This window comes from Naegleria gruberi (assembly GCF_000004985.1).
Source record: "Naegleria gruberi genomic scaffold NAEGRscaffold_34, whole genome shotgun sequence".
NCBI classification, from domain to species: domain Eukaryota; phylum Heterolobosea; class Eutetramitea; order Acrasida; family Naegleriidae; genus Naegleria; species Naegleria gruberi.
Genome location: NW_003163293.1, coordinates 180,055 through 206,524, shown reverse-complemented (window position 1 = coordinate 206,524; position 26,470 = coordinate 180,055). Strand labels below are relative to the sequence as shown.

Sequence of the window (26,470 nt, the reverse complement as noted above, 5' to 3'; positions counted from 1 at the left end):
TGTTCCTACTTTGTTCCTGTGAATTACGGTTCTAAAGAAGGAAATTGGCGGGGTTTCATCGTTGAAAATCCAATTTTTTAAAAAGCAAAAAAAAATGCTCAAAAATTCAATTATAGTAGACGTTTCTGGGAAACCTGGAATTTCGGGTGTTTCGGGTTTTAGGTGGGTTTTTATTGGATAACATGAAAATGTTTATACTATTTGATGATGATCATTATTTTTCTTATTATTAATAGTGGGCATTCAGGAAGTTGGGGAAGTGTAAGTATCATCCATAGGATATCATTGTTTTTTTATCATCATGATGAAATAGAGTGGAAATTCTGGTTCTTGGGGTTCTAGTGGTCAGAGAGGTGGTAATGGTACCAATGGTAGTCAGTAAGTAGCAATGATTTGTTTGAAATACTAATATATTCCAGCGGAGGAAGAGCAACACATGGTGAGCAGTAAGTAGTAGCAGTAATTGGGACACCCTTTTTATTGATCATTATTTCATGAAGTGGTACAAGTGGAACTAGTGCACAGAGCGCTGGTAATATTAAAGTGACAATTGAAGGAGTTAACCACAAGTCCATTGTTGTGAGTGGTACTGCTAATGAAACATTGTGTTTGGATGATGGAGCTGGAAAGGTTTTGGTCTTTTTGGCAAATGGAGGAGATGGTGGCGAGTAAGTACTGGTAATCTATTCATGCATGATAATAATTCATTCAAAATTTAGTGGTGGTCATGGTGGTAGTGGAGGAAGTGGTGGCAATGGTGGAAGTGGTGGAAGCGGTGGTAGTGGAGGTAGTGGTAAATCTGGTAATAAAGGTTGTAATGGAGGGGATGGTGGAGAGTAAGTATTACTAGAATTAGTTGTGAATTTAAATGTATCTAGTGGTGGAGAGTAAGTATTTAGAAATCAAAGTTTACTAATGAAATGCATTTAGTGGTGGAAAGTAAGTTTTGGAAATGTTTTCATTTTTGGAATATTAATTTTTTGAAAATAGTGGTGGAAAGTAAGTATTTGTGAGCTAGTTCAATTAAATTTTATTATTTTAATAGTGGTGGAGATGGTGCAGAGTAAGTATTGGAAAGTTGCATATAATTTATTCAACAATTATTAGTGGTGGAAATGGAGCCAAGTAAGTTTCTTATAGACTCAATTAATTTTAAATCCAATAGTGGAGGAAATGGAGGAAGTGGTGGAAGTGTAGTTATTGAAACACATAATCCAGCCCTTTTAAAATTTGTTCAAGCTGAATGTAGGGCTGGTAGAAGAGGTTACGGAGGTGATCCAGGATGTGGTGGTAGTGGTGGTCATGGCGGTAGTGGTGGCAGTGGAGGCAGTGGTGGTAGTGGTGGTTCTGCAGGGCAACCTGTTGATAGTGAAAGTCTTAGCTCTGGAGAAAGAGGTTCAGATGGTAGAAGTGGTCAATCAGGTCAAAATGGTCAATCAGGAAGACAGTAAGTATCAACTATTAACAAACATTATTCAATTTCAAAAAATTTTAGGGGTATGGGAGGTCAAGACGGTCAAGATGGCATGCCTGGAAGTTTACTCTTCCGTGTCTATGATCCAATAACTAATAACATTTTGGATCAGGGTACATCTGTATTTGATTTGTTTGTTACTTCTTTCCAACTCTTTGCAACTGAAGATGATGGAGTTTTTGAACCTGGTGAAACTGTATTTGTATCTGCTGTCACTTTATCCAACCAAGGTGGTATGATTTTGCCAGTAGGAACAGTAATTTCCTTCCCTAGTACTCAAGGTCAACAATCTTTCCTCTCTGCAGATACTTTTTATGTTTTGGATCAAGCTATTCTTCCTGGAGGAATTTTCACAATACCATTCCAATTCTTTGGTACCATCTCTGATACACCAGAACCTATGGGTGTTGGACCTTACAAGTCAATTCTCCCAGTCCAATCATCTGCAACCCTTCTTACATCACCATTCCCAGGTGCCTTCCTTAAGAATGACTACATTATTCAATACCCAATTCAATTTGAGGCTATTTTTGCTCCACCACAGTTGGGAAGAACAGAGAGAGGCACTGTTACTGTTACATTTAAGAATATTTCCATGATGAATTATGGTTCTACTGTCGGCGAGAGACAACACTTGAAACTTAATATTGTATTTGATCCTAGATTTATTGTTCATAATGAGCCTGGTTTGAATGGAGTAAATGGAATTGAAGAAGATATACCTTTTATTCAAGCTGGTATGACCTACTCTAGAAGTTTCCAAGTTGAAATTAATGATATTGCACAATTCTTTGAAATTATTCCATTCAAAGTTAGTCTTCATCTTAGAGGAAAGAAAATTGAAAACCTTGAAAGTATGATCCGTTTGACTCCAAATTATTTCCCTACTGTACCAGGTCAAAATCCATTCGATGTATTATTCTTTACTGATAAGCAAATTCAAAGACCTGAGTTTTTATGTTACATCAAGATATTTGAAGGATTGGGACTTAGTGTTAACATTTGGGATATTGAGCGATATGGTGGAATATCCTATGTGAGAGGAACAAAGGATAGACATCCTATCACATGGGTAAATGGTGGATTTGAAGGTAAACTCATTGTTCATCCAATGTTCAATCAAGGAGATGATCAATATATGGATTCTGCTGATTTGTTACAATTATTGAGAGGACCAACTTGGAAAGAGGAGAATACAAAGCCAACAGAAGGTGGTGTAATTTTCATTGGTAATGTAGATGCTGAAAAGTTCAAGACTAGACTTTTTGTGCCATGCAAGGGTCATGTCATTCCTCAAACCGAACTAAAAGAAATGTTCTTACTCTCAACCCCAGGTGAAAGTAACTTGGCTAGAAAGTGTACTGATTACATTCAAAAAACACTCTTGAAAAAGGCCCCAAGCAGAGTATACACTTCACATGCCCTCAAGTTCAATCCTCAAAAGAGTGGAGCTCTCTCTAAAACAACCTTAGGCACTGCCAAATATAAGGAATTACCAACAACAGTTTGCGATTCCTTATTCTTTATCCCTTCAACAGGTGGTAATTCTCAAAACTTTTTGGTTATCGATTCACAAAACAATTTGACTTCCAACCAATTTTTGGTAAGCTCAAACTTTGGTAGATTGTTCAATACTATCATATTTTCACTTCCACTCGAAAGAAAGTTGAAACTTTTGAAACAACCAACTGAATGGTTAAAGACTGCACTCTTTACTGAAGAAAGAGGTGCTGTTGTTAACTATGTCCATCCTATCATTTGGTCCCTTAATTATTACATGCTCTTGGAAATTAGCTATAAGAATGAAATTGGAAGATATACATCCGTCATCTTGAAGGACTTTGAAACAAACATTAACGAATATAAGAGTCATCCACACTGCAAAGTTATTGCTGAAACTCTCTACTTGGTCATTACTAAATACAGAAAGGAACTCAAGTGGAAAGGAATGTTGTTCTCCAAGACGAAAGAGAATAAGCAAGCTTTTGAAAAATTCTGTTTGAATTTTGAAAAGATTTTGTTCTCATTATTACCTGACCCAGTTGCAACTCTCCAAAAGGAGGCACAAGAAAAGGTCAAAGTTATGCCAAAGGATACTTATTCCTTCCACCTCAAATTTGTTACAAGACCAATCACTGATCGTTTCCATCGTGATTTGGAAAATGAACTCAACGAAGGTTTATTTGCATCAGCAAGCAAGGCAGTCACAAAGAACTTTAATTCAGTCTCTGAAGAAGTTTCCAATGTTGGTTCTGATTGGTGGTAAATAAGTTTGTAATTGAATTAATCAACTGTTTCCAAACTTGTACTTTTTTCCCCCTTGTCCAAGCAAGGAATGAAAATCAGAACTGATACTTCCTTAGAATTCTCGCTAAATAAAATATTAATTATTACTTGGTGTGCTTCTTGATTTGTTGACATGATTGTTGCCGAGTGTGTGAAATGGCCTTTTCCCTTTCGATTATTATATATTTCCTTAATATTAAAATCCACAAACATATCATTGAGCTTAATTTCTAGGATTCTATTCGAATCATAGCCAAAATATTTCGTCAAGGCCGCATTCACAGAATAAATTTTTCCATCCAGAGAGGCTGAAATTGCAGCCATTGGTAAATGATTAACAATTCTTTGAATCTTGTCAGTTCTCTCATTAAAACACTCACAACATGCTTCCCAATCCTCCTTAAGCATGGCCTTTTTCTGCTCTTTTTTTACGTGTTGATTTCTGACTTTATCCAAAACATCCGCCACCTTTCCATGATTACCTAACCAATTACATGAATTAACAACAACTGATGCCAAAACACCAATAGTTATGGACGGTAAAAAAATAATCAGTAAGGCAATCAATATCTCAAGCCACAAAATTGAATTAGAGTCCCATCCATTGACAGGTCGAAGAATAATCTTCCATCTACAATTATAAACTGAAATATTCGCATAAATACTATCAGAAATGATTGAAACATTTCTTTCAATCGTTGGTTCAAACTCTGAATGTCCATCCAAACTTTGTAAAAACACAGAATTTCTATAATAATCAAATAATTGATATTGATAACCTTGTAAAAGTCCTGTAAAATTAATCGAATTGAATAATTGGTCAACTCTACAGAGCTCGACAGCAAATCCAAAAAAACTTCCATTCAAATAAAATATTGGATGTTGAGCAATGACAGCTACTCCACCCTCAATTAGTGAAATAGGTCCAAAAATTGTAGTTTCGTTTTTTTGGATGGCTTCATTCATGGCTGATTTGTGAGTTGATGAGTCAGCTCCCATTTGTAATCCATAAACAGCATCCACTGGAGGATAGACATAATCCAGTGATGCATTTTCTCCAATTGCATATTCGAAATTGTAAACTTCATGATGTCCCCAAGCTAATCTAGCCGAAAGTCCATTAAACTTTTCCAAACTAATTGAATAATTCCAATTCTGCGCTTGATCCCTCATTACCAACAATGAATTAAATGTTTTTGTAAGTTGTTTACCAATATTTCTCTCAGCAAGTTCCACTTTCTCATAACCCATCCTCCTATTCGAATCAATCCGATACACCTCCAAATAATAAACTACAAATACAGTCAGTATTGTCAAGACAATCACCACCACACCTGCCACAACCACTCCACAACACGTTATATTAAACCTCTCTCGCTTTGTGAGATTCCTATAAATTTCACTGGGTTGATCTTTGGATTCTGCTGCTTTTAAATTTAGTAAACGATCCTTAAATTCTTTCGTTGATTGTTGTTTTGAATTGTTTTTTCTATTCTTATTGTTTTGGGGTGATGAGGAAAATAAAGCTTGTTGAGAGGAGGAATTTGATTTGTTGGAAAATCTGCCACTTATTCCATCATTTAAATTATTGTGATCGGGTGATGATGTTATTAAATTAGAGGCAACACTACTTGTCGACTCGTTGAGAATATTTGTTGTTGTAATGGGAGGTGAATTGTAATAAAATTGTTGTTGATGATGATTTCTATTATTCGAATAATGTTCGCCATCATTGTTGAAATCCTGCAGATAGATATCATCATGGTGTTGTTGCTGATGTTTGGGTGAATCTAGAGAAAGCATGATCTCAGAGTGTTTCTTCTTTGTTTTTTTTAGTGTGGATATTCTGTCATGGCCAGTACTTTCTTGGTAATAAACACCGATTGTTGAAAATGCGAAAGTAACTATTCATGGGTTATTCATTCTCATTACTCATCATGAAGTAGTGAGAATTTTATTTACAATATCTACAATTTCCTAGGTGGTGTGATGAGTAAATTTAAATAATTTTCAATATACTATTTGATATTATTGTCTCTTCAAATTAATGTGATTCCGTATTGAATGATATCAAAATAATTATTTCAAAGAATTTAACTTGGCAGTGGAATAACCAAATGTCTTGTTGTTTTCATGTTTGTGGAGAAAGTGGTGGGCTTGAGGATTAGTCTCACCAACTTGAGGTCTTGTTCCAAGAATAACATGATTTGGTCTCACGCCATAACCTTGATAGCCGACTGGAGTAAAGGAAAAGCTTGATTGAGCAAGTGGTTGGCCAGTAGTTTGAGGGAATGAAGTTCCGGGCTTTGCATGTTTCTCCTTATCAATGATATGTCCTCTATCATCGACAATGAATTTTGGTTCAATACCTTGCTTTCTACTCATTTTTTTAAGTTGATTTAATTACTGTAAATTATGTAGGCGGTTTAAAACAGTTTGAACAATCTATTATTATTACCGTTACAAATGTACAGAGATGATTTATTCAGAAGATGAATCTACTTCATCATCATCCATCTTCCGTTTGAGACTTGCTGTTGGCTTACTGTTAGCAGTAACTCTTCGAGATACAATCTTGAATAGTTCACTTTCTTCCAATACTTTCATAACACCATTAATTGGTTGATTTGAGGAATCAAATTTAATCTCTGCTTCATCGGATATACAAGCTACTAGTCTCAACAAGTAAACACCTTTAGTATGCTTTTTCTTTTGAGCTTTACAAATTCTAAATCCAACACGAATCTTGCATTGATTGCCTTGTTCATGAATAATTTCACAATATCTATTGACCTTATCGACATCTTGAGCATTCCTACGTTTACCTCTTGGTTCAACAAGGAGAAGAGAATAGTCGGCTTGTCTTTGTCCTGGTAAAGGAGGGTGGAGACTTGTTTGATTGATAATGGAAAAGTTATATCCACCATCATCTGATCTAGAACTTCTTTGAACGAGTACACTACTCTCCTCAATATAGACAGTCTTACTGATCCTCTTGAGCAGCACGAGATGCAATCCCCTAATAGAGTTATACAACTTTCTGTCAGAATCGTCAATGAAAAATTCCAAATGATGCTCCAAATCAATGACAGGATTGATAGAATCTTCACCTTCAACAAATGTTTCAGCGCTGCTTTCTGAGGCTAAAACACTTTTCATGCTTGGGTAGAAACAAATTGGTAGTCTCACTCGTTGTGACTTGGCTCCCCTTCTACCAGGATAGATAAATCCATTACCAGAATATTCTCTAACAAAAGGTTCAGCTTGAGCAATCTTGAGATTAATATCAATTTCTTCCTCAGATTCCTCCTCAGAATCATCAGATTCAATCATCATTGATTTATCTGGACTTTTAGAGAATAGTTCAACAGATTCAGATATCAGTTCACTAGATTTAGCCAAAGTAGGAGAAGGAGGTGAATCAGCCAATGCAAGAATAGCAAGCGTATCAATACTAGATAAGTCTGTAGAGAGTAATGACAAAGTATCGTTACTACAACTCAATTTGGTTGTTCGATTTGAAGAAGAGGATGTTTCTTGTTTCTGTTGCTTTGCTAGTAGATTCTTCTTCTTTTCTTCTTCCTTCTTTTCCAACAATTGGGTGACTCGTTCCTGTACAGCTCTAAGGCTTGGTGCTGATAGAGTATCAAGAGTCTTCATCCAAGATCTGAATGGTATTCTGATACTGTTACAACCAACCATATTTTCCTTTTTCTTTGGTTTTGCCTCTGGCGGTGGAGTATTGCTAGAAACCTTTCTTTCAGGAGGTCCAATCACATTTGATTTTACTACTGGAATAAGTGAAGCTGATGAAATAGGGAAAGGAGGAGGAGGAACATATCCTGGTGGTGGTGTAGCACTTGACAATCTAACTGAAGGGAATGGAAATTGAGCTGATGGTGTTGGTGGTGTTAATGGTGTTAATGGCTGAAGACTGGCTCCTACGCTTTCTTGGCTATTGGTTCTTCTCTTCTTTGTGTTGGGAGGAGAAACATTAAGAGGTGGTAATAGTGGAGGAGGGACTATATGCTTATTAGGTGTTGCCGAAGTGCTAGTTGTAACAGTAGTGCTTGGCCAAAGGCTTATTGGTGATGGCGTTGAAGGACTCACTAATCTGGAATGTGATGTTGGAGGAGGAAATGGTGAAAAACTGCTGCCACTCATTGAGGAAGAAGGATGATGAAGTGGAAAGGAGGAAAGAGGTTTAGAATAAAGTGTAGTGAAAGGGTTTGATTCAGCTTCTGTTCTTGTAGGTTGTTCCTTGGTTGGTGTTGTTGGCTCACTTGCTTGTTTTGTTGTACCAGCTTGTTGCTCCTGCTGCAGAGGAAGGTCAGGAACTCTTCTTGGTGTGAGTTTCCTTACACGTGTAATCTTTGGAGTAGTAGTTGTGGAAACAGACTCTGTTTGAGAGTTTGAACTATTGTTACTATTACCTATTGCTGATTTACTTGAATCGGATGGGGTATTAAAACTGGACAAAATTGTTGAAACTCTAATAGGTTGAGGTGAAATAGACTCTGTTTCAATGAGAGAAAGTGATGGTGCAAGAATTGAGGAAGCAGTTGGTACAGGCTTTGGTACATTATCCAAACTAGATTTTGTTGGTGTATTATTGATAGAGGAAATTAGTGAATTTGGACTCACAGAAGAGCTTTGTAAGGTGGTAATAGTTGGAACGGAACTAGTAGAATGAATTTTTGAAGAAGAGAAGAGAGGAGGAGCCAAAAAGTTATTGGTCATAATAGGGAAAGAACTGTGAAAAGTTGGATGACCTGTTGTTGTGGAACGAATAGATGGGTTAGAGCTTGTAATGATGGGAAAGTTTGTTGTTGTTGGAGGTTGCATTCTTGGTGGTGGTATGATACTATCGGAAGAAGGCTTTGATTCATGTTGTTGTGGATAAGAAGATGACAAAACCTCCATAGACATAGGCTTTGATTGATGGTTGGGTGTTGTAGTTATTGGTTGGAGTGCAAGAGGTGATAAAGAGGATGAAATCACATGGCTAGTACTACTTTTTTGCTCTTCTGAAGAGTTTGGGGTATTGCTGCTGTTGTTGGTGAAGGTTGAATTGTTGAACAACATATTTTCACCACTCTTTTTCACCGTCACTTGTGATGATGGTGTAGGGTTGGAAGTAGAGAGAAGCATATTAAATTCTTCATCAACACTTCAAACTTGGGGTGAAACTGTAAGAGATGTTGGGTGTGTAGTTTGATGAACAACACTATGTGTGAGAGAGAACAATAATGTTTCTTCTTCGGGAACAATAGATTTGGCGCTGGCCTTTTGCTCTTTTTGTTTGAAATGCGTAAAGTTTTACAAAAAAATTTTTATGTGAAGAGAGTGAGTTATTAGCTGGTGTGTGATGACGAAAATTGCCAAACGCGAACAAATTTTGTTGTAAAGTGTTTTTGTTATTTTACAATGGGTATTTTGTGAAGCTTCCGTAATAGGCCAACAATTAGGTCGTTGATTATTTGTTGGTTTGTATATGGCCCATATTATTGATTAATGTTCAATAAAATAATACTGTCGTTTTAATAATAAAATATCTTCATTGTTGGATGGAATTTGAACTGAATATTAATTATATTAATGATGAAAACCGAGAAATTTCTTCAATAAACACATCATCAACCATTAAGCAATGTAGTTTCTGCTCTTGAATAGCGAGTAAATATTGGAATGGGTTGGTTCAACACCTTATATTTGTTCAAATAGTGAGGTGGAGGTGTTATACTTTACTTTGTTATTATCGAAATATTCAAGTATCATCTTTCTCAATGACCAATATTGAATCTTACTGTTTCTCTATGGATAAGGGATAGAGAATGATAAGGGAATTTCTATTGCTGATGGTCAAGTTCATAACCGCCAATTAAAAGGCGCCATTTTTAAAATCAAAATTACAGTTTGGTAGCAACTTTAAAAAAATCAAATCAAAAAAAATAATGCCTTACATTGACGACGTTTTTCCAGCAGATAAATCTTCTCTCTGCTATGATGTAAGTTGACGAGTAGGAATCATAACGGTCTTATTGATGATAATTTATTGTATTTTTTAAACAACTTGTATTAGCCTGATGGAACTGTTCCTGAATTTGTTGCTTCCGTAACATCATGGAAAAGACCGAGCCAATGGACAAGAACTCCTTCCTTGTTTGTTGACTCAACTAATCCTGGTGATGTTGAACAAGGGCAATTAGGTATGTTTTTTGCTTTCATCCCGATTTATTTAAAAAATTAATTAGGTGATTGTTGGTGGTTGTCAGCCTTAACTGTAGTTTCTGTAATTCCTGATGTTCTTCAAAGACTTTTTGTTGAAGCTAACGAAGCTGAAGGAAGATATACTGTCAGATTTTACTATCAACATGAATGGAAGACAGTTACTATTGATGACAGAATTCCGTGTGGTAAGGATGGACTTCCTGCATTCGGTCACAATACATTAAAGAATGAAATCTGGGTTTGCATTCTTGAAAAGGCTCTTGCCAAATTGTTGGGATCTTATGAAGCTCTTGATGGTGGTTATCTTGAAGAAGGTGTTGTAATGCTCACTGGAGGAAGACCTGAAAGACTCTATGTCAATAACTGGTCACAAAATCCAGGTAAGCAACCATGGAGAAAGGATCGTTTGTGGGATAAGCTTGTTCAATACAGTACTGAGAATGTCTTGATGGGAACTGGTATCTCTTCTTCAAGAGGACAAACAACAGATGAATCTAAGGGTTTGGTTGCTGGCCACGCCTATGCCATCCTTGATGTTAGAGAAACTAGTGACAAGAAATTCAAATTGATAAAATTGAGAAATCCGTGGGGTCAATTTGAATGGAAGGGTCCTTGGAGTGATGCTTCTCGTAATTGGACTTTCCAATATAGAAAGGAAATGGGTGCCGATACAAAGGATGACGGTATTTTCTGGATGGAATTCAAAGACTTTTGCACCTATTATGACAAGATTACTTGTTGCAGATTGCTAAATGACTCAATTTTCTCTTTCCCAATGGAATCAAAGTTGAAAGCAAATTTGAAGAATAATCTTACCTTCCCTTATGCAAATTGGAATAGAAAGAGAGTTGAAGGTGCTTGGGATAACGAATGCGCTGGAGGAATGATGAATAATATGGCTTTTGCAAAGAATCCTCATTTCCGTTTAACAGTGCAAAAGAGTGGAAGATTCTTCTTGATTATTTATCGTCCATACTTGTCACAAGATGCTGATGCTCAATACTATAGATCAGGTATTGGATTTGCTGTATATAAGGGAACTGATAGTAATTACAAGATTCTTCCAACTGATAACTCTCCAAATGCTTTACTCCAATATCCTGTCTATGCTAGATACAATTCTATTGAGCTTGATTTGGACCAAGGAGAATATGTTATTACTCCATGTACAATGTATTCAAATAGAAAAGGAGAATTTAGATTTGAAGTGTTTAGCCCTAATACATTTGATATTCAGCCATTGGAAGATAACCTCAGAGTTGGACTGTGTTCTTCCAGAGGATCAAGACCAACTGATGACGCCCCTAAGATGAATTCCTCAATAACTATTGGAAAGAATATGATATCAACCTCACAACAACCACTCGCTAGATCTGGAAAAAATTTAAACACAACACCACAACCAACAAAACAACCAGGTTCAAACATGATGACAACCTATCAATTTGAATTCGCTCAACGAAATAAATTCTAAGTCCTCTAATTTTTTAATACGTGTTGGTTCAATTTAACAATGTGTTTTTGTCCTCTTCAACATTCTGAACCAATTAGAATTCGTGCTCATTCGATTTTCTATTGGATGGTGTACAATTAGCGGACTGTAGCAAAAGTTCCTCTAGTGCGGCATTCTTCTATTAATATCGCATAAATCCCAACTCGTTTCAATTAGAATACGTAAACAAATGCCTCCACAACACCTCTCCGAAGACGATGATAATAACAATGAAGGAACAAATGAAAATATCAACCTCCATGAAAAAGATAACTCTTCATCACCAACAATTCCAACATCAAGATCACCACTTAAATTTATTAGTAATTTCTTCCGAGGATCTTCACTTTCACAATTAAAATGGTTACTCGGTTTAGGATTCACTCAATGGCATTTGCTATTGGTAGGAACGGTTGCCATGTTGATCAGTACAGTTTTAGGACTTGTTTTACCATTATTCTTGACAAACCTTGTTGATGTCATTCCACAAGCATTGACATCTGAAGATGGCGATGAGAAGGGAGAAAAATATTTGAACACTGCAGCTCTTTACTTGTTATTGGCAGTTTTTGGAATTGCCATTACAACAGCAATTAAACACTTTTGCTTTTCATTTGCAGGTGAGAGAGTTGTGGCTGGATTGAGAAAGGAATTATTTGAGACAATGATTATTCAGGATGTGAGCTTTTTCGATTCCACTAAAACAGGTGAATTACTTAATAGATTGAGTTCTGATACGAAGTCTCTTGAAGCTGCTGTAACATCAAATCTATTTCTTTTTATGAGAAATGTTTTACAGGCAATTGGTGGAGTTTTCTTTTTATTTTACACAAGTTGGAAATTAACTTTGGTAACCATGTCAGTAATTCCACCAATTATATTCGGTGCAATTATTTATGGTAAAATTGTAAAGAGATTATCAAAACAAGTTCAAGATGCGTTGGCTAAATCTAGTGAAGTTGCTGAGGAATCATTTTCAAATTTGAGAACTGTAAGAAGTTTTTCAAAGGAATATACTCACGTTTCTCAGTACAATGTTTCAATTGATGACACTTTGAAATTGGCAAGAAAACTTTCAGTGAGCAGTGGATTTTTCAATGGTACAATGACCTTCTGTGCAACAGCTAGTATTATTCTGGTTTTGTGGTATGGAGGTTCATTGGTTTTGAAAAAGGAAATTACAATTGGATTATTGACCAGCTTTATTATTTATACATTCTATGTGGCCACTAGTTTAGGAGTTGTTTCTTCTGTTCTATTCGAATTAGTTAAGGCTGTTGGTGCTACTGCAAGAGTTCACGAATTATTGAAACAAGTGCCAGTAATTGAAAAGAGACAAGGAAAATCAGCACAAACTATGGATTATGATATGGATGAATCTAATCAACCAGTTTCTGGTCATGTAGAGTTTAGAAATGTGCAATTTGCCTATCCATCTCGACCTGAACAAACTGTTTTGAAGGGTGTTAATATTGAAATGTTACCTTCCACAGTAAATGCTCTGGTTGGAAAGAGTGGAAATGGTAAATCAACCATTAGCTCATTATTACAACGTTTCTATGATCCTAATGAGGGTGATATTTTAGTTGATGGAAAGTCAATTAGAGAACTCAGTCCAAAAGAATTGAGAAAGAATATTGCTGTTGTGCAACAGGAACCATCTCTGTTCTCTTGCAGTATTAGAGAGAATATTTGTTATGGTTGGGAATCAAGCACTCCTCCAACCAATGAAGAAATTATTGATGCTGCAACTAAGGCCAATGCTCACGAGTTTATTATGGGATTCTCGGAAGGTTATGATACACCTGTCGGTGAAAGAGGTATTAAATTGAGTGGTGGACAAAAGCAGAGAATTGCCATTGCTAGAGCCATATTGAAACAAGCAAGGATTCTTATTTTGGACGAAGCCACCTCTGCCCTTGATTCCAATGCTGAACATCAAGTTCAGGAAGCTCTTCAAAGATTAATGGAAGGAAGAACTGTTTTGGTAATTGCTCATCGTCTCTCTACAATTAAGAATGCCAATAACATCTATGTAATTGATGGAGGTATGGTTGTGGAGGAGGGTACACACGATCAACTCATGATTAATGGTAGTAGATATAAGGAATTGGTACAAAGACAATTGGTTTCTAATAATGATACATTGGAATAAATTATTTTTTCGATTGAAAATATTAAGCTATTAGTAAATTATTAAATACATTTTATCATTAACCTTCATATATCACACGACAAACAAAGGCATACGCAGCTGTGAGCGGTAAGAGAGAAGAGAACCACGAGTAGCTCAGTAAGAATGGATACAAGCCAATGATGACAATGTTAATAGCCAGTGCTATGAAAAATACCAAACCGAAACTCAAAATGTACTTATCACTTGAATATTGATTATTTCTATCTTTCCACAATTCCTTAATAGCCACAACGATAAATCCTAATACTACAATAATGGCTGGAATGGCTGGATAATATATTGGAAAGAATGTAGGATATTCAAGAGAAATGCCTACCATTCCAATACCTGCAATCATTAAAAGGTTCATAGTTGAAAAGAACATTGCCACTCCAAAATGCTTCCATTTCTTTTTGACAGTTGCTTGATTTAGCCAGTCCTCAATCAATACAATTCCTACAGCAACCAACTGAGCAATAAACATCACTACTGCAAATATATAAGCTGGAATGAGTACAATAAACCACGATATAACATACTGATCTGAAAACCGATCATAATTATACGTCACGGGTAGAACAGCCACATTCAAAAATGATAAAATTGCAGAAGCCAAACCACCAAAAACAACCAACAGTATCACACCTCCCAGTATTAGTATCTCACAATCTCTACTCGCAGATGTATACATAAAAAATACAAAGAACAAAGTTCCAAATCCAAATAAAAAGAAAAACCACAGAGGAATAAAGCTATAAAGATGCCAATTGGGAATTACAGATTTTGGAATAGCATCATTGACAGCAACTAGACAAAAGAAAATAAATAATGAAATGTATACAAGTGTGGAAAATCCAAAAAAGTATCTATACTTGAGTCTGTTTAAAGAGGTAAATAAAACTTTGTTTTCCAAAAACTTACGAAGAGGCATTGTCATACTTCTCTTGGAACTTTGTTCTCCAATATTCCTTTCTGTCTCTTTTCAATTTGGAAATGAGTTTTTTCTTTCCTTGTTCAATATTCAATGCTCTTAGAGTGTGATAGGAAACAATTTTACCATTCTCTATTGTTACATAATCCTCAATCTTTTTAATTTTTGGAGGAGGTTTAATTGGAGTACCATACTTCTTATTCATTCTTCCACAATCAATTGCATAGTCTATAAGGTTGTAAATTATTCCAAATATTATTGTTTTTAAATACTACACACGTATTTCTATATACTTACAGTCAGATTCTTGATTGTTAAATCTTTCAAATAATTTCCTCACTGAATCTTCCCACAAGGCGTCATGAAGTGTGGCAAAGTGCCAATTCTTTGAAACAAGGGAACAACTATTCAAATGTTTCAAAATTGTAGTTGTTTTTAAAAACTTACGTTGACAAGGTTTTGACATCTACAAATTTGAAAATTTCCATCAATGCTTCTGGAGGAACATTATCATAATTATATTTAGTGATCCATCCAGACATAATTTCATTAGTTCTATCTGTATTTGCATTCGGAATTGGTATTCCAATGACTGGTTTAATTTGGTCATAAGTTGGTTCTTTAAAAACTCTTGGTTTGATAGGAGTCTCAATTGGTGGTTGTATAGGACGATGATACCCCAAATCCTCATCATCATCACTTTCAGATGAGTCTGAAAAAGACCCATTAGTAGGTATGCGTGGCACTACTTCTATTGGTTTCATCAAATTCGCTGGTAAATAAACAGGAACTACACTTGATAATGGTGGAGGAGGTGGAATATTCCCAACATTCCCAGTACCATCATTAGTATCAGTTGTAACAAGAGCATTGTCATTCGTTATTCCTGCTATTGGTGGTGGTGTATTTTCCTCCGATTGTATTGATAGATCCGAACTTGATCGATCATCATCCATTGATATTCTCATTTCAAAACTACTACAAACCAAGAGATTGGGATAAATATTATGATGAAGAATCTGGAGCAAGTTCTTCATTGACTCTTTCAATATGTTTAGCTGTAGTATTGGCATGTTGTGGTTGCTTCCCATTAAGTTGCATTCCTTTTTGGTTTGTTCATTCCACATACAAATATTCAGGAAACAGAAAATCTCAATCAGTGGCAGCTATTGCCAAAACATTGTTTTGGTTTACTGTCATGATGAATGTTTGTTTTTGTTGTATTGGTGTGTTTCTTATTGTCATAGTTCCTCCCTCAGTTGTTGTTCCAAAATATTATTAGTGATATTTGGATCAATAATTTTGTAAATTTAATTGTAAAGCAAAATAAACCTTCAAATATTATATAATTTGATTCCACAACATAAAGCCACTAATAAAATTGAAATTGTCCATAAAGTAATGGGATTGAAGTTGTAGATTTTGCTAGTTGTCTCCTGCTTGAATTGTTGTAGTAATCCATTCATGTCAATAACTTTTTGTAACTGTTCTGATGCTCCTTGAATAATCCTATTTTCCTTATTCATTCTTGTAAGAAAATCAATATTATATCTCAGTGAATAATTGGCATATTGAAGAGATTCAATATCAATATCCATAGCTTGTGAAATAAATTCCTCATCATTCCGTAATTCATATGAAGCCGATTGTAAAGATTCCACATTGGTTTTAATTGCCTCTAAAACAATTTCCTTATCGTTTCTAAATTCGAAAGGAGCATATTCCAATGAAGTACCAGTATTCTTTATGGCATTCATTACTATTTCTCTATCCTGAAGTAATTCTGATGGTGCGTAAAAGAGTGCCCAACCATTATTTTGAACAGCTTTCAAAATAACTTGTCTATTATCCTTGAATTTGAGTGGTAAATATCTCAATACCATTCCATTCACTGAGACCGAATCTAATACAAACTTTTCATCATTTTGCAACTCAACTGAGGCACAAACAAATGCTATTTGATTAGTTCCAATTGCTCTTAACAATACTTCTCGATCGTTTTTAAATTCATTCTTCAACTCGTCAGAGACGTACAATAAAGCATTCCCATCCATGTCCAACGCCTTAAAAGCTATTTCTCTATCATTTCTTAATTTAGGGGAAATTGATAAAAGGGAGAAATTTGGATTTTCTATTTGTAATATGAAATCTCTATCCATTCTCAGTTCCTTTGTGTATTCGAAATAAAAAATATCCCTATTCACTACCTTTAGTGCTATTTCTCTATCTGCAGTGTAATCATGATCAAATTCCGCAAACCCATGATCAACTGCAGAAATTATCATTTCTCTATCATTTTTAAAATGATCAGGGGCGTGGGACAGAGCTTGTCCATCGGATTTTACAGCTGACAAAACAATTTCCTTATCCTCTTTCATTGATTGTGAAGCAAACTGTAGTGATAAGCCATTTGAAGTCACAGCATCCATCACAACTTCTTTATCATCCTTCAGCTCACTTGCTACATCTGATAATAAACAACCATTTTTTGAAATCAATTTTCTAATAAATTCCTTATTTGATTTCAATTGTTCTCCAGTGTAATCTAAACAATTACGATAATTAGCAGATAGTAAGATAATTTCCTCATCATTCATGAATTCATCTGGTATATATTTAACGTTTCTTTCATAGTGATTTACGGCAGCATATACAATTTCCCTGTCTATTTTGTTATGGACATACTTCAAACTCAGCCCATTCCTTACTGCAATTAGCTCCATTTCTCGATCCTTGCGTAAATGTTCAGATGCATAAGTAAGCTGTTCACCCTTATTATTTTGAATAACATGTCGAACAATTTCTCTATCATTTCTAAACTCGGTTATAAGATGCTCCAAACCTCCAAACCTTTTAGCACACTCCAAGACTATTTCTCTTTCTTCCATAATTTCATAACCTAAAAATTGAGAAATATCAGTAAATGAATTTTTGATAGCTTTCAATACAATTTCTCTTTCATTTCTAATGGACTTGGAGGCAAATTCAATTAAAGATGCATTTTGAAGAATAATATAGTCTACAATTTGTCTGTCATTTTTCAATTCGTCAGAAGCAAAGATAAAGTTATTGCTATCGTATTTTATGGCTTCCATTACCAAACTTCTATCATTCTTCAGCTCGTCCGACGCATACTGTAATGACTTGTCATGCAACCGTAATGCGTATTGAATAAATTCTCTGTCATTCTTCAGCTCGTCTGGTATGTCTTCAAGTATTTCCAAACTATGAGGTAATAAGCTCATTACTAATTCTTTGTTATGTTTCAGTTCTTCACATAGTGTATAACGTATGCAATCAGGATATAGTTTGATAAGTTTTTTACATAATTCCAGGTCTGACCTGTAAGTATTTTCCATATCCATAAAATTTGAAAAGTCAAGCCAATTATCCATCGCACTCAAAATGAAATCTCGATCGTTGGCTAGTGCAACACCAAACCGTTGTAATCTATACAGGTCATATCCATTCAATATCAAGCTTGATATGAAATCTCTATCATTTTTCAAGTTATTTGAAATATATTGAAATACATCCGGATTTTTCCGAAAAGCAATCAAAGCAATTTCCCTGTCACCTCTAAATTCATCACTTGCCTCAGCTAAATAAAAAGGGTTCCGTTTTACAGCTTCCAATACAAATAATCTATCCTGTTGGTACTCTATTGGAAGATGTTGTAATAAACATCCATCTCTCTTTACAAGTTCAAGAACGAATTCTCTGTCACTGTGAAATAAGTCTGGAATTCTGCTCAAATTTGAATGTAAGGCAGCTTTAAGTAAAATTTCTCTATCATTCTCCATTTCTTTTGGTACAAATTCAAACTTGCAATATGAATCTAAAGCACTCCATACTAAGCTTCTATCTTTTAATTGTTCAGGGACAAATTGTAGTGCACATCCATTATTTTCCACTGCTTCACGTATGATATCTCTGTTATTTCTCAACTTTGGTGCAACAAACTCCAATGCCATTCCATATTGTTTGGCAGCTAACAATGCTATTTCATAATCACCATGAAAATTCTCCAAAAATTCAAATGGAGAACCACTATGAAGAGTCTTAAACGAAACAACTTTCAATGCAAACTCTCTGTTTGATCTCAATTCCAAACTTGCAAATTGCAAAGAGGAAGGTTTACTTTTAACAGCCTTAAGAACCAACCGTTCATCACACTTGATAGCATCTGAAGCCATTTCCAATAACTCTCCAAATTTCTTCAACACTCTATAAAACACCAATTTACAATCATTGTCTGGAAATGGATTTTTCTCAATATATTCCAAACCTGACCAAATATAGGGTTTCATTAGACTCTCCATATGATCATAAATCTTTTCATTCCTCTCCACTCTTTCCCATGCTACACTATCTAAGTGGTTTTGTAATAATTCATATCCAGCCTCCGAATAATGATCATCACCATCACCATCTTCATCAACACACACAATCACAATATCACCAAAATAACAGTTTTTCATTTTGTTTTTAAAAAAGACCACACATCGAGTCAACTATGACATAATTCACAAATCACCCATATTTTGAAAGTAGCATATCGGAGATTAATACCAGTCTCAGGGAATACAGATTGAATAGAGTAGAGTGCCACCAAACACGTGTTTTCACCTGTGTGTTGTGCTCCATTTTTTAATTTATTAATTTTTTTGAAATTTTCAAAGTAAGGCTGCAACGGATCTCTTTAGAGAAGATAAAAGATATTAAAATAAGAAATGGGATAAATCTGATAATAAGTACAGTTCAGAAACTGTGGTTGATTTTCAAATTTTAAATGTGTTTAAATACCAAGAGTGTTTATTAATTGTGAAAAACTTGGTAATGGTTCTGAAGAGGTAGTTGTTGTAGCTTGATGACAACTGTTAATTTGTGGAAGTTCGAAAGAATTCCACCACTGATTGTTATTATTATTGGAATTGATTGGTGCAGTTTGAAGAGTAGCTACTCTTTGATAATGATTGTTATAATCATCATCCATAATTAATTGATTGGATCTTGAATTTAATTGTGAACTAGTGTTGCTACTACTCGTTGTGCTGCTACTTGTAGAGCTTGTACCACATGAGGTGTACATGTTGGTTGAGGCAATGACAGTTGAGCTTACTGATTTCACATGATGGCTGGCAGTTTGATGTGGAAGTGTTGCAAATTTGAACACTACTTGTTTTTCAATGTATGGACTATTGTGGCTATTTACAGATTGTTTGTTGCTTTCAATGTGAGTCAAAGAAAGTGCCTTATTATTCACCTTTTTCACATCAGATTGAGCTGAACATGATAAAGTATTCGAATAAAACGAATCGAAACCATTACCGTGAGGAGCTTGATATTGGTGAAATTTGAATTTACCCTTGTTATCAAGAGTTTTTTTCTTCTTTTGAATACCAAGACATGTTGTGCCACCACCAATATCAGCTGATTTAAATATCGAACCAGCAGCAATAGAATCAGTATCATTGAGAGCTTTTCTCATCAACAGTTTCGTATTGTGTCGAGATTTCCAGTTATTGAGTATAATACCACAGACCATTTTCTCTGGTGTTTTATCTTGCATTAAATTTGGTGATAAATTACTAGTGTTAAACTGTTGTTGTTGACCAACAGTTTGGTGGTGATATTGATGCTGATGGTGGTGGTGGTGTTGGTGGTGAGGAATCAACATGTTGATGTGAGGACTTGGATTACTTAGCATCATCTTTGGTTATTTGGTTAGTTATGTTTTTTTTTCTCAATCGTTGAGTTAATGGTCCTCCTGTTGGTCAAGAGTCACACAACATTCCAAATCATGGCACTTGTCAGTACATCAAAGTCAAAATATGAAACACTTGACGAGCTTAGTACTAAAATGAATGGTGACGTTTCACAAAAGTCAAGAGAACAATTAAAAAAAACCTTCCAATGGCGTGAAAGGCAGACATTTGAATATTGGATGCATGTTTACAGAAAATTACCTCTACAAGAAGTACAACGAAGCGTTCACAAATTGTTCCAATAGGTGATGTGCCAGATCCATCTTGTTGATTGTTGAGAGAAAAAACTGTAGTCCATTCGTGTATAATTATAATTTGGGAAAGTCTAACGATGGTTGTATTAATTTTGAGGAACTGTCCCTTGAAATGAGCCTGTCATGTTGCAAACCATTATTGTAATCTTATTGTAAAACATTGAGAGGGTAGATTTATTCATACCAAAAGGAGTTTACTTCTCAATGTAATTGCAATTTTGTTGATAGTCAGTCAATAGGTTGACGACATTTCCATCTACAAATATTGATAATAGTATGATGTTTCGAATGAGTTTGAAACATATTTGAGTAAGGCGTAGGAGGAACCCAATAAACCAATGGCAGTCAATACGACATAGGTTTGCATTTGAATTTCGAGTGGGAAACGATAAGCAAAGGTTCTATCTCGAATGTACATATGGAAGAAGGTTAAATCTCTCAACAATTGCTCAGCTTTATCCTTGCTTTCTCCAGCTGGGAATGCACCATCATTGAGTCTGAGATTGTCATTAATTTCAGTTTTTGGAAGTGAAAGTTTCTTATTAGCTCCAGGAACCTTTTGATAATTATGAAAATTATATATTAAATAAAAGTGTATGACAATAAACTTACAAAGAAAATACCATAATCATAGGTAATTGAGTGAGGAACTGCTGCTAAAAAGTCATCAAATCTGAAACTGGTCCAGTGATTACTTGTATAACTGACGTGTGTAATGAGAACAAGCATTACAACAAGAACTGCTACATAATAGATAAAGAATTTGAATTCTGAGCCTCCCCACAAAACCATTAAAACTTGATTGACACACATTCCACTGAAAATAATAATATAGGAAATTGTTAAAATCCAAGAATATCTCACCAAACGTTTGCTATCAGATAGGTTGGAAAATTAAATGAAATACTATACTTACCATTCCTTTCTGAGGTGAACATAACTGTAGACACCAGTTTGCAAATTGAAAACAGCTCTCTCTAACTGATGGTATAATGTTTCAAAGAAAGTATTCTGATAAGAATTAATTCTGTTACAAAGTAAGAATACAGTGAGCAAAACCATGGTCATAATTGACATGTTTAAAAGCCAATGCATCATGTAGAAAATAGCACTTGATATAGTATCCAATCCAATAGGTTGGTTAGTAGTGGCTGCAATATCAATATTAGAATCAATAAAGTACATGGTATCAAAAATAATAATAACATAAGAGGATGCCAAAATCAATACAGAAATAATAACACCTGCCAATGCTCTTCTATTATGGATACTTCTTTGAAGACCAGTCTTTTGAGTATCCTTCTTCCAATCAAAGGCATGCTTACGCTTCTTTTTTCTAAAAGATTGTTCAGAAAGATCAGATACTGGAGATGCTGTGTTCACACTTTCATTTTCCTTTTCAATTTGAGTTTGATAAAAGTTAATGAGACTAGCATTTTCTTCTTGAACTTCAACTTCTGTTGGAATTGGTGGTTTGTAGTTGACAAACAATCTCTTGTAGCTTGCCTTAACAGCCAATATCAATGCAATATAACATACAAGAGGAATGAAATTGAAAACTACTTGTTGAATAGCGCTGATTGTGAATCTTACAGTATCCATTTGATCAAAAAACTTTTCACAGTTTAAGATTTTGAAATAAAAGAAAACTTACTTCTGGCATAACTGCAGCTGATTGCATTCCTTGAAGAATGCAACTCAAAACGAGAATGAGTACTATAAGGGTTCTGTGGAACCAATTGTAAGGTCTTGGAACAGATCCATAAGGCCTATAGATACCCAAAGCACCTAAAAGCCACAAATAAATCTTGTCTCCCCAAACTACATTGCTCCATCTTTTTTTCTGCTTGACCATTCTAATAAATTCGAATAAACCAATAAAGCCCAAACCAATGGAAAGAATAATTCCAGTAATACAAATAGCAGGGAAAACAACTTCTCTAAAGCTTGAAATATCGTCCAAATATTCCTTCTTTGGTGAGTAGATAATCTTACAGGTCAATCTAACACATCTATTTTCCAAGAAGAAAACCTTGTCAATGGAAACCTCACTATTCCAATCACTATAAATTCCACTACTTTGATTATAAGCTGTATTTCCACTAATTCTGCTACTGGTTACAGTGAATGAAGAATTAACTGTAAATATGGCTCCTCCGTTAATTGCTATTGATAATTTAGAATAAGTAAAATTATTAAGATAGATTACCTACCAGTATTGTTGGCAAAAACACATGAAGAAAATATGGTTTGATTTGAGTTGAATATTCCCAAACCACCACCACAACCATAAATACCTTCTGGATCATTAGAAGCTGGTAAATTTTGAGCAAAAATACTGTTATTAACATTGAAATTGGAAGCTTCAGAAAATTGTAAACCATTCAAGCTATCTGTAAGAAGCATATTTCTAATGAATGAAACACTATTCTTAATGAAACATTTGTGGAAGTTGACAACAGTTGAGTTGTAAATGCAAACACTTCCACCAATAGCAGCCTTATTTGCTTGTAACAATACAGATTCTACCAAAATATTGCTTGAAGCAGAAATTAATAAACCTATAAATTGAGAGAATTGTTATCAGTATGGATTAATTTGTCAACTACCTACCACTACCACAAGGTTTTGGAACATTCTTGTGAGAAAACTTCAAATTTACCAAGTGCCCACCAGTCAGAGTGACACCTTTAATTGTAATGTTATGAGTTGAATCGATGAAAAGCACCTGACCATTGATATCATTGGCTCTGATAATGGTTCTATCTGGAAATCTTGGGTCCTCCGAAACAATAGAAGTGAAAGGTCTAGAAATTCTTGCTTCATTACCCTTCACTTTGTGAATACCCTGTTGCATAATAACCACAAATCTGTGTAAATAGGGATCATCCTTATTTTCATGGACATATTCCAATGCTTCGTCCAAATAATCAAATACTACTGAAATATTGGCATGTTTTGGAATAATTTCCTCACTCGCATCCATATAAAAAGAAGCACCACCATTGTGATCTTCACCCAAAACATAGAGGTATTCTGTTTTGTAATCAATTTCTGCCTTGGCTCTCCTTATTCTCTTTGAAAGTCTATAAACCTTTTCGATATTAGGTTGATGCATCATCCATCTTTCATAATCCACAGACGACACTTTAACAAACAATTCGGAATCATCAGTGAGTTGTTGCTGATCATATTGTTGGGACAGGTCATATCTTTTACTCTGCACCACATCGACTCTCATGAAAACAACAACAGCAATGGCCACCATTAAAATCATCATGAAAAAACCACTCATCCTTGTTATCCTTCCCGTCGTCACCAATTTGTAAAGTGGAAGCGTGTGATGAATTGCTGCCATTTTTTAGATTGTGATTTTGGCGCTTTTATTTCCCAAAAGGAGTCGCTTCGCCATTTGAACACTCCAAAACTAATGGATCGTGCACAGCTCTCTCAAAGTAAATATTCAATAGACATTACTGCAGAGTAATAATGGGCAGGGGCTCTGTAATTAGATTTCCAAAACTTGTGTGTTATTAGAGAGAGGTATTGAAATATTTGAAATGTTTTAATTGGAAAGTTTTTTGAATTTGCAAGCAAAGAACCCAATAGTTTCAGGAGTTGTTACTGGATCAAATCGAAGGACCTTACTCCGTATTGAAGAATCAGAAATAATGGATGAAAGACCTTCACTGGCAAAAGCTGTCATGTTGGGTGTCAATAACTCAATTTTAGAGTGGAAATTTTCAAGCATCCACAAAACATTTTCTTCATTCTCCATTGGACTGATGGTACATGTGGAAAAGACAAGAATACCACCAGGTTTTAAAACCTTGAAAGCCTCTGCCAAAATCTTTCGTTGATATTCAGCTGTCTTTTTGAGAGAATCCAATGAAAATTCCTTAAATGAGAGGGTAGGTCTTTGTCCAAGTCCAGAACATGGTGCATCCACCAATACTCTATCAAAATAATTCTCCTCTAAAAATACTTGTTCTTCATTGGTCTTTCTCTTTTTTGATTTTTGATTTTCAGAAGAATCAGTGTTAACTCTTCTTGTTGCCTTTGTACCATCAAGGACTGTTGGTTTCATCACTGAATAACCAAGTTTTTCACTCAATTTCTTTAATAGGTCAACCTTTCCTTTCTGTCTATCGCAACAAATCAATTCACCTTCATTCTCCATAAGATTTGAAATGTGTGTAGTTTTTCCACCTGGACATGCACACATATCCAAAATCTTTTCTCCCTTTTTTGGATCCAAAAGGTGAGCTACCACCATGGAGCAAATATTTTGAGCGAAAAATTCATTGTAATATGTTTGAGATATTTCATTCAAGGAGCAGGTCTCATAGAATGGTTGGGTTACCTCCAATCCAATTCCCTTTACATTGGCTTGGAAAATACTGGTCCTGTCCATTTTCAAAATTCCATTTCCAACATAGATGAAATTCTGGTACTTGGTATTTTCATCAATTTGTATCATTTCCTCAATGGTTTTTTCAAATCTGAATCCCTTCTTTGTTTGAGAAGAAATATCACATAGAATTGCAATTTCAGATCCAGAATGACAATTTTTTGAAATTCCCAAAATTCCTGGAGCAAATACATCAGCTCCTCTCAGTACAGCTTCTCCACATTTTCTATCCACAACAATATCTTTTTCAATAAATTCCAATTAATTACATAAGTGATTACATACATTGATCCGAAATATTTGAATAATTTGGTGAGAGTTCATTAACAGGGATCACCAAACAATCATCAACATTTGGACTCCTCTCAACCTTGTACTTGTTTTGAAAAATTGTTTCCAAATCCTTCCTTGCTTGTTCCATAATTTCATCATGACTTGAGAATTTTCCACCTTTTTTATAATGATAAGTATTCACTCGAATGGTTGATATGGATGGAGGTCTCAACAGAGAATTAACAAGTAAATTTTTAGATTCTTCCGATCCATGTTTTTCCTTCAACATTAAACTTTCCGATAGGTAATCCAAAACTTCTTGTTGAAATATTTCCACGGTGAATGAAGAATTTCTTTGCTGCATTTTTTTAATACTTTGAATAAATATTAAATTATTATATTACTTTTTCTTTAATTCATTGATTTCAGAATGTAATTTGTTTTTGCAACATCTAAATTATATTATAATCTTATTTGAAAAAAGAAATAAATAAATTTTTATAGTATTTTGGATTTTTCATATTTAATATGATGGTGTATATGAATTGTTGACATTCATATATGGTTGATGTTGTGGAAGAGCAGTTTCTTGGGATTTTCTGAAACGATTCAAGAAGGACATAATCCATTGAGCAACATTGTTCTTTTTCTTCTTCAAAATATCTCTATTTCCAGAATCAATTCCATCATTCATTCCAAGTCCAGGCAATTGAACATCTCCAATACTCAAACTTACAAACAGTGCCAATGGAGTAATCCAGACACAAATGAAGAAAAATCCTAAAGATTTCAATATTTAATAATTATTGAATTAAAATAAAAATTAAAATATTATTATTTTAAATTAAAACAAGAAGTGTCAGGCTCATCAGAAATATTATCAAACTCTACTTACCTAGCAATTCAGAAAAATCATAAATTGGTGTGTAAAAATCAGTAAAGTAATAATACCATCCAACATGTGAAATACAGAAAGCAACTGAATAATAATTATTAAATATATAATTAAAATCATTAATCCAAAACTTACCAATGCTCAACACAAAAGAGAGAGATTTCACCCTAATGAATGGGAATGTAGAAAGCAATTGATAATAAATAATATGAGAAACAATTCCGATGAAAATATACTTGAAATACAATTCATCAAAAATCCACAAAATTAAATGTAAAG

At 34.7% G+C, this 26,470-nt stretch overlaps 10 protein-coding genes across 10 annotated transcripts; 3 read left to right on the top strand and 7 right to left on the bottom strand.

Annotated features, from left to right (window-relative positions):
- Nucleotides 1-94: 94 nt before the first annotated feature.
- On the top strand, nt 95-5,583 carry NAEGRDRAFT_80317 (uncharacterized protein; the record flags this gene model as incomplete). The annotated part of the gene is made up of 13 exons (XM_002675401.1): nt 95-162; nt 237-261; nt 314-378; nt 420-446; nt 501-668; nt 720-836; nt 879-887; nt 931-939; nt 991-999; nt 1,046-1,063; nt 1,108-1,125; nt 1,166-1,447; nt 1,496-5,583. 13 exons carry the CDS (start codon nt 95-97, stop codon nt 3,738-3,740), a joined length of 3,060 nt encoding a protein of 1,019 aa, XP_002675447.1. The 3' UTR covers nt 3,741-5,583.
- Nucleotides 5,584-5,839: 256 nt separating this feature from the next.
- NAEGRDRAFT_69420 (uncharacterized protein) lies at nt 5,840-6,145 on the bottom strand (the record flags this gene model as incomplete). Its single annotated transcript, XM_002675308.1, has 1 exon — nt 5,840-6,145. The coding sequence occupies one exon, from the start codon at nt 6,143-6,145 to the stop codon at nt 5,840-5,842; it is 306 nt and encodes a 101-aa protein (XP_002675354.1).
- Nucleotides 6,146-6,241: 96 nt separating this feature from the next.
- Nucleotides 6,242-8,911, bottom strand: NAEGRDRAFT_50308 (uncharacterized protein; the record flags this gene model as incomplete). Its single annotated transcript, XM_002675307.1, has 1 exon — nt 6,242-8,911. The coding sequence occupies one exon, from the start codon at nt 8,909-8,911 to the stop codon at nt 6,242-6,244; it is 2,670 nt and encodes an 889-aa protein (XP_002675353.1).
- Nucleotides 8,912-9,714: 803 nt separating this feature from the next.
- NAEGRDRAFT_69418 (uncharacterized protein) lies at nt 9,715-11,465 on the top strand (the record flags this gene model as incomplete). Its single annotated transcript, XM_002675400.1, has 3 exons — nt 9,715-9,768; nt 9,843-9,969; nt 10,015-11,465. The coding sequence occupies 3 exons, from the start codon at nt 9,715-9,717 to the stop codon at nt 11,463-11,465; spliced, it is 1,632 nt and encodes a 543-aa protein (XP_002675446.1).
- Nucleotides 11,466-11,673: 208 nt separating this feature from the next.
- On the top strand, nt 11,674-13,649 carry NAEGRDRAFT_80315 (abc transporter; the record flags this gene model as incomplete). The annotated part of the gene is made up of 1 exon (XM_002675399.1): nt 11,674-13,649. The coding sequence occupies one exon, from the start codon at nt 11,674-11,676 to the stop codon at nt 13,636-13,638; it is 1,965 nt and encodes a 654-aa protein (XP_002675445.1). The 3' UTR covers nt 13,639-13,649.
- A 26-nt stretch (nt 13,650-13,675) lies between these two features.
- Nucleotides 13,676-15,546, bottom strand: NAEGRDRAFT_80314 (F-box domain-containing protein; the record flags this gene model as incomplete). Its single annotated transcript, XM_002675306.1, has 4 exons — nt 13,676-14,537; nt 14,581-14,818; nt 14,888-14,994; nt 15,038-15,546. The coding sequence occupies 4 exons, from the start codon at nt 15,544-15,546 to the stop codon at nt 13,697-13,699; spliced, it is 1,695 nt and encodes a 564-aa protein (XP_002675352.1). The 3' UTR covers nt 13,676-13,696.
- Nucleotides 15,547-15,924: 378 nt separating this feature from the next.
- NAEGRDRAFT_80313 (uncharacterized protein) lies at nt 15,925-19,071 on the bottom strand (the record flags this gene model as incomplete). Its single annotated transcript, XM_002675305.1, has 1 exon — nt 15,925-19,071. One exon carries the CDS (start codon nt 19,069-19,071, stop codon nt 15,925-15,927), a length of 3,147 nt encoding a protein of 1,048 aa, XP_002675351.1.
- A 317-nt stretch (nt 19,072-19,388) lies between these two features.
- Nucleotides 19,389-20,270, bottom strand: NAEGRDRAFT_69414 (uncharacterized protein; the record flags this gene model as incomplete). The annotated part of the gene is made up of 1 exon (XM_002675304.1): nt 19,389-20,270. One exon carries the CDS (start codon nt 20,268-20,270, stop codon nt 19,389-19,391), a length of 882 nt encoding a protein of 293 aa, XP_002675350.1.
- Nucleotides 20,271-20,868: 598 nt separating this feature from the next.
- On the bottom strand, nt 20,869-23,907 carry NAEGRDRAFT_69413 (uncharacterized protein; the record flags this gene model as incomplete). The annotated part of the gene is made up of 6 exons (XM_002675303.1): nt 20,869-21,168; nt 21,225-21,486; nt 21,529-22,226; nt 22,267-22,778; nt 22,826-23,173; nt 23,226-23,907. 6 exons carry the CDS (start codon nt 23,905-23,907, stop codon nt 20,869-20,871), a joined length of 2,802 nt encoding a protein of 933 aa, XP_002675349.1.
- Nucleotides 23,908-24,177: 270 nt separating this feature from the next.
- Nucleotides 24,178-25,660, bottom strand: NAEGRDRAFT_50302 (uncharacterized protein; the record flags this gene model as incomplete). The annotated part of the gene is made up of 2 exons (XM_002675302.1): nt 24,178-25,265; nt 25,474-25,660. The coding sequence occupies 2 exons, from the start codon at nt 25,658-25,660 to the stop codon at nt 24,178-24,180; spliced, it is 1,275 nt and encodes a 424-aa protein (XP_002675348.1).
- Nucleotides 25,661-26,470: the final 810 nt, after the last annotated feature.